The sequence below is a fragment of the Vicia villosa genome, linkage group LG4, assembly GCF_029867415.1.
Source record: "Vicia villosa cultivar HV-30 ecotype Madison, WI linkage group LG4, Vvil1.0, whole genome shotgun sequence".
In the NCBI taxonomy this organism is placed as follows: domain Eukaryota; kingdom Viridiplantae; phylum Streptophyta; class Magnoliopsida; order Fabales; family Fabaceae; genus Vicia; species Vicia villosa.
Genome location: NC_081183.1, coordinates 15,848,362 through 15,855,358, shown reverse-complemented (window position 1 = coordinate 15,855,358; position 6,997 = coordinate 15,848,362). Strand labels below are relative to the sequence as shown.

Here is a 6,997-nt window from a genome sequence, read left to right as displayed (position 1 = left end):
GCAACATTCGAATGGACCTATGCTTCACAACAGGAGAAAACACATCATTGAAGTCGACACCTTCTTTCTGAGTGAAACCCCTTGCAACTAACCTTGCCTTGTATCTTTTCGACGTCACTCCTTCAATTCCTTCCTTAACTTTGAAAATCTATTTACAGCTGACTAACCTTGCCCTAACATGTTTCTTGATCAATTCCCAAGTATGATTATCATGAAGAGATTTCATCTCATCATCCATGGCTTTCAGCCATTCAGTCTTATTTTGACTCCTCATAACTTCCTTGTAGTATCTAGGTTCTTCGTCTAGAACCTCACTTGTAGAGATTAAGGCATAAGCTATAAGATCTGCATACCCAAGTCTCTGAGGTGCCTTGATGAATCTTCTCGACCTATCTCTCGATAATAGGTAGTCATCGTCAGTTTCCTCAACTTCCTCAGCATCTTCTGCTTCTTCTTTGACTTCATCAGGGATATGCAATTCAGCATCAACATGCTCCACCTCAACAGGAATCTCTACTTGTTCCAGCTCTTCGTCAGATGTTTCTGTACTTCGACCAACATCATCAATTTTCTTAAAAGCCATTTCAGCTTCATTGAAAACTACATCTCGATTGGTGATACACCTCCTGTGACCTGGCTCTAGGCACCATAGCCTATAAGCTTTGACTCCTTCAGGGTATCCCATGAACATGCATTTCAGAGCTCTAGGTTCGACCTTGTCTTGCATGATGTGAGCACAGGCTACGCAGCCAAATACTCTCAGTTTGTCGAGATCTGGTGGATGTCCCGACCAAACTTCTTCAGGTGTCTTCATATCTAACGCTGTCGAAGTATATCTGTTTATCAGATATGTTGCTGTCGAAACAGCCTCAGCCCAGAACACCTTCTTTAGTCCAGCACTAGTCAACATGCATCTGACTCTCTCCAAAATAGTTCGATTAAACCTTTCAGCCAAACCATTTTGCTGTGGAGTACCTGCAGTAGTTTTGTGCCTTGCAATACCAGAGGCAGCACAAAAACTGTCGAATGCCTCATTGCAAAATTCAAGGCCATTGTCAGTTCTCAACCTCTTGACCTTTCTGCCAGTCTGATTTTCAACCAGAGTCTTCCAACTTTTGAAATTCTCAAAAGTTTCATCCTTAGTCTTCTGGATGAATACCCATAATTTTCTGGAATAATCATCTACGATGGATAGAAAATACCTTGCTCTTGAATGTGATGAACACCTTGCAGGCCCCCAAAGATCAGCATGGATGTAATCAAGGGATCCATGTGTTCTTTGTTTGCCTTTGTTGAACTTCACTCTGCAAGATTTTCCAAGTACACAGGGTTCACAAAACTTCAGCTTTTCGACTTTGTCTCCACCAAGCAGATTTTGTTTTGCTAATTCGACCAGACCCCTTTCACTGACATGGCCCAATCTCATGTGCCAGATTTCTGTCTTCGACAAAGGTTTCGTGGATGCAACATTTGTTGAACCACTTACAACTTCAGCCTCAAGGGTATACAAGCCTTGTTTTTTCACGCCTCTCAAAACTTCCTTCGAACCCTTCATGACTCTTAGGATACTTTTCTCTCCTTGGAAAACACATCCTTTCTTGTCGAATTCACCAAGAGAAAGTAGATTTCTCTTCAAATCAGGAACATACCTGACTTCAGTCAACAACCTTATTGACTCATCATGGAGTTTGAACCTCACAGATCCAACACCTGCAATCTTGCAAGCCTTGTTGTTTCCCAGCAATACTGATCCACCATCTTGATCACATAATTCCTTGAACAAGTCTTTGTTTGGAGTCATGTGCCAAGTGCAACCTGAATCCATAATCCACTCTCTTCTCGAGTCACTGCTTGAAACCACAAGAACATCAGATGATTCGAAATCATCTTGAACAATGGCTGCATTGCCATTATCCTTACCTCCATGATCTTTTAGGCGTTCAGGGCACACCTTTCTTGTGTGACCCTCTTTCTTACAATGATAGCATCGAATGCCAGATGCTTCGCCACTGTAAGACTTCGACTGGCTTTTGCCCTTCTTCTTGTCAAACTTACCATCCTTTCGTAAGAGTTTTCCTTTAACGGCCAAACCTTCGCCAACAGTCGAAGGTTTATGCTCCTTTCATTCGTTCAAGTCCTTAGAATACAGGGCTGATTGAACTTCTTCAAAGTTCAGAGACTCCCTTCCATACAGGAGAGTTTCTTTGAAGTGAGCATGTGATCGAGGCAAAGAACACAATAGTAACAGCGCTTGATCTTCATCATCGATCTTCACATCATTATTTTCAAGATCAAGAATCAGCTTGTTGAACATATCCAACTGCTCAGCCAACACTTTGTCTTCAATCATCTTGAATGAATACAAAGCTTGCTTCAGGTAGAGTCGATTTACCAGCGATTTGGTCATATACAAACTTTCAAGTTTCACCCATAACCCTGATGCCGTAGTCTCCTTTGATACCTGCCGGAGAACCTTATCACCAAGGCTCAACAAAATTGTGTTGTGTGCTTTCTCGATCATATTCGTCTTCTCCGCTGCCGTTAATTCTGCATTCATGGCTGCCTCTCCCTTCAACGCTTCCAAACAACCCTGCTGAACCAGTAGGGCTTTCATCTTCAAGCGCCACAGACTGAAATCATTCACTCCGGTGAACTTTTCAATCTCATACTTTGTTGAAGGCATCTTATCCACGCTCACCACACCAATTTGTTGTGAATTCAATGCCAAGAACAAAGTATAATACAAGGTAAGAATAAAGGACAAGGAAGAAGAGGAACACAAGAATTGGTTATAACGGCTATTCTTTTACTTTCTCTTAAAACAAGATTACAAGTTTACAAGAATAAAAAATAACTTCTCTCACCCTAGATTAGGATTTGCAGCTTTTCAATGATGAGAGACTAGTATGCTATTTATAATAAAATCTAACATACTAACTAATGGGCTTTTTTCCACAAGACCCATTACACAAGCCAACTTAATAAACAAGCTAACTTAACAAATTAGGGTTTAAACACTAAAACCTAATTTAACATGCTAACAACCCTAGCATCTTCGACACAAGCATGTGAACAACCTTCGACTTCATGCTTAATCCTGTCGAACCAAGAAGCTACCCTTCGACCATACTAGAGTTCGATCCAATATCTTACAAAAAAAATTATGGCTAGGAATTGTTGTCTCACTAGTTGATATGCATGTCAACTTATCCTGATTCACCAACATAGTTTACTTCCTACTAAGTATCTCTTCAACAATGTAGATGAGCATTGGCGGATTCATCATACGTCAAGGGTGGGCCTTTGCCCGGGCTCCACCCAGCCCAATTTTTTTTTATAGTTATATCATATTATAAAAATTAATTAAAAATAATTTTAAAAAAAAAGAAAAAAGGGGAAGGATAAGGGCTGAAAGTTGAAACACACGCTATAGGAGAAGAAAAAAACCGTTTCTTCTGCCGTCTCTCACCTTCCTCCTGGCCATCTCACTCTTTCCTTCATCTCCCTCCCTTCGTTGACTATCTCCCTCCATCGACTTCCTCCAATCTTTGCCTATCTGTCTCTCCGTCTGTCTCTTCGACTCCGTCGCCGTCGCAATCACAAATCTCGCAAATCACACGCTTCCGGATTCCGGTATAATACTTATTTATCATTTTTCGTTTCTGTGTCTGATATATAGCATTGTTTTGATTTGATTAGGAGATTTTGTTGTTATTTAGGTTTTTCACAAATTGGTCTTAGAGTTATAGTTACAGGAACAGGAAGGTTGAAGCTGAATTAGAGTTACAGTAAGCTGAATTAGAGTTATTGACAAGTTTGTTGTTATTTCTGGTATATAGAAGTTTAGAGGGAATGTGAAGTGCTTTATTTACCATGTCATCTACCCTTTTGTTTGTTAGTGCTTTATTTGTTTACTTATTGTATCTATGAAGAGTTCTATAAAACAATTTGTATTTTGTCTTATCCTAAAGACAAAAGTCTATTTAAAATTTAGCTTATATCAAAATGATAAATTTAACTCACATAGTATGACAATGTTCACACTTATATTTATTTAAATAGTTTTTTTTCATTATAAATTGGTTTATAGATTTTGTTGTTATTTAGATTATTAATAAATTAGTTTTCATTATGAATTGATTTATAGATTTTGTTGTTAATGTGAATGTTATGCAATCGAAAGCTGAATTAGAACCACCGCTTAATAATGTGGTTAATGAGTTTAATCCAAATGAGATTGTGCGTGATCCAGGTCGTAGGAAACAAATTAATGAGTATGCTCCGAATATTCAAGACCAAGTGAGGAGGGCATATATATTGAAGGGTCCAATGAAACCAGATTTATCAATCTTTCCTCGTACTCAATTTGGAAGTGTTAAAAGAGCATTTTGTAAATCATGGTATAAGAATTATACATGGTTAGAATACAGTGAGATAAAAGATGCAGCTTATTGTTTTTATTGTTTTCTATTTAAGCAACCCGGGAAGGCCGAGCACTTTGGTTTTGAAGTCTTCACTAAAAGCGGATATAGAGATTAGAAGCATGAATCTCAAGGCTTGAAAGGTCATGTTGGTAGTCATAGTAGTTTGCACAACTCATGTGTCAAGCATTACGATGATTATAATAATCAAAGACAAAGTGTGACAAGTAAGTTTGCTAAAGGAACCAAGGAATCAGAAGAACTGTATAAGATTCGTTTGACTTGTTCTTTAGATTGTTTAAGATATCTCATAGCACAAGGCATGGCTTTTCGTGGCCATGATGAATCCTCTACTTCGCTAAATAAAGGTAATTTTAGAGAGATGGTAGATTGGGTAAAATCTCAGAATGAACAAGTGAGGGATGCTTTTGATCGTGGTGGAAAAAATTGCACAATGACTTGCGGTGACATTCAAAAGGAGCTTGCAACGTGTTGTGCACATGAAGTTACCAAGGTGATTATGGAAGAGCTTGGTGATAGACAATTCTCCGTGCTTATTGACGAGTCACGTGATATATCTATCAAAGAGCAAATGGCGGTGATGTTAAGGTTAGTAGTTGTATTTTCCAATTTCTAATTTTCATTACCTATTATTCTTTACGCCGCCAAGTAAAATTGTTAAATTTTTAGGTTTTTGAACGACAAAGGGAGTGTGGTGGAACGATTTATTGTTTTACATCATGTTAAAGATACTACATCTGAGTCATTAAAGAGCGCTCTTTATGGTATTCCTGATAAGTACACATTATCTATTTCAAGGATACGAGGGCAAGGATATGACGGAGCTTCAAATATGAGAGGTGAATTTATGGTTTGCAAAGAAAAATTATAAATGAAAATCCTTATGCTTTCTATCTCCGTTGTTATGCTCACCGTTTGCAATTGGTTGTTGTGTCTGTTACTAGTAGTTGCTCATCTATTCATGATTTCTTTGAGTACATCACCTTGATTGTGAATACAACAAATGCATCTTGTAAGAGGAGGGATGCTTTGATAGAGGCACAACACCAAGATATTTTAAATAAACTTGAGAGTTGTGAGATATCTAGAGGAAGGGGCTTGCACCAATCATCTAGCCTCACTAGACCCGGGGATACTAGATGGGGTTCACATCATACTACATTGCTTCGTTTGGATCAAATGTGGTCCTCCGTGTTAAAGGTGCTTAGTATGGTTGATGAAGATGGACGTGGACCATCTCAAGCAGCAGGTTTGATAGAAAAAATGGAGAGCTTTAAATTTGCTTTTATTTTAAGGTTAATGTTAAAGTTGTTTGGTATTACAAACGAGCTTTCAAATGTATTGCAAATAAAAGATCTTAATATTGTGAATGTCATGGAATTAGTTGACGTTGTCAAAGCTCGGTTGAGCACAATGAGAGAGAGTGGTTGGAATAATTTTTTTACTGATGTCCAAGGATTTTGTGTTGCTAAAAGTATTCCAGTATCAAATATGGATGACGAAATACCAGTTCGGGGTCGTTCAAGAGTAGAAGGGAGGACTATCACTAATCTTCATCATTACCGTGCAGAAATTTTTTATGTTGCTATTGATAAAATATGTGTGGAGATGGATCACCGCTTTAGTGAAGGAAGTAACATGATACTTGATTGCTTCTCATGTCTTGACCCGAAGAACTCTTTCTCCAAGTTTGATGTTTATAAACTTGCTCGTCTTGCTTCAAGTGAGAAGAAATGCTTCATTTTCCACTTGTGAAGATGTTCAAAGTTTAGCTATGAAGATGGTTCAAACTGAGAAACATTCGGTATTTCCATTGGTTTATAAACTTATTGAGTTAGCTTTGATATTGCCGGTGTCGACAGCATCTGTTGAAAGAGCTTTTTCAACAATGAAGATTACCAAGTCTAAATTGCGCAATAAGATCAACATGTATGGTTCAATGACTTGATGGTATGTTACACCGAGCGGGAAATATTCAAGTCACTTGATGATATTGATATTATTCGAACATTCACCGCAAAGAAGACTCGGAAAGGACACTTGTCTCGCAATTTTATTTAACTCGGTATTGTAAGTTTATGTTTATTTCTTTTATTTTAAACATTTTTTTTGTTGACAAAGTGACGAGTCTCTTTTATTTTGATTGATGACTATTTATATATTATATACAATGTGAATCTGCAGTCCTTAAATTTTTGCCCGGGTTCTATAATTTTTCTGGCTCCGCCACTGTAGATGAGCGAAAGAGATAGAGGATCTCTTTGCCTCAACCCTTTAGAGTAAAAAAAATAAGCTTGCAACTTTTCTATTTATCATGATTGATAGTTTGAATGAGTGTATAGTGATAATTATCCAATCACAAAACTTTTGATCAAAACCAAATTGAACAAAATCTTTAAAAAGATTATTTGAATCTAAAGTATCAAAGGCTATTTTTATGTCGATTTTCAAAGTCATACTACCTCCAAAATATTTCTTTTTTAACATATTAATGGTTTCGGAAATAATCTCAATGCATTCATAAATATATCTGCCACTAATGATGCCTCTTTGGT

At 37.5% G+C, this 6,997-nt stretch overlaps 2 protein-coding genes across 2 annotated transcripts; both read left to right on the top strand.

Moving 5' to 3' along the window:
• The first annotated feature begins 4,170 nt into the window (after nt 1-4,170).
• On the top strand, nt 4,171-4,539 carry LOC131596815 (uncharacterized). The gene has a single exon (XM_058869553.1). It carries the CDS (start codon nt 4,171-4,173, stop codon nt 4,537-4,539), a length of 369 nt encoding a protein of 122 aa, XP_058725536.1.
• A 204-nt stretch (nt 4,540-4,743) lies between these two features.
• Nucleotides 4,744-6,390, top strand: LOC131596814 (uncharacterized). The gene is made up of 5 exons (XM_058869552.1): nt 4,744-5,030; nt 5,112-5,292; nt 5,418-5,691; nt 5,827-6,165; nt 6,281-6,390. Exons 1-5 carry the CDS (start codon nt 4,744-4,746, stop codon nt 6,388-6,390), a joined length of 1,191 nt encoding a protein of 396 aa, XP_058725535.1.
• Nucleotides 6,391-6,997: the final 607 nt, after the last annotated feature.

Excerpts from the sequence above, each read along its gene's own strand:
- LOC131596815 (XM_058869553.1), top strand. The coding sequence starts at position 4,171 with ATGCAATCGAAAGCTGAATTAGAACCACCGCTTAATAATGTGGTTAAT.
- LOC131596814 (XM_058869552.1), top strand. The coding sequence starts at position 4,744 with ATGGCTTTTCGTGGCCATGATGAATCCTCTACTTCGCTAAATAAAGGT. Across the intron at positions 5,031-5,111 it reads CAAATGGCGGTGATGTTAAG|GTTTTTGAACGACAAAGGGA; the intron begins GTTAGTAGTTGT and ends TTAAATTTTTAG. Across the intron at positions 5,293-5,417 it reads ATATGAGAGGTGAATTTATG|TACATCACCTTGATTGTGAA; the intron begins GTTTGCAAAGAA and ends GATTTCTTTGAG.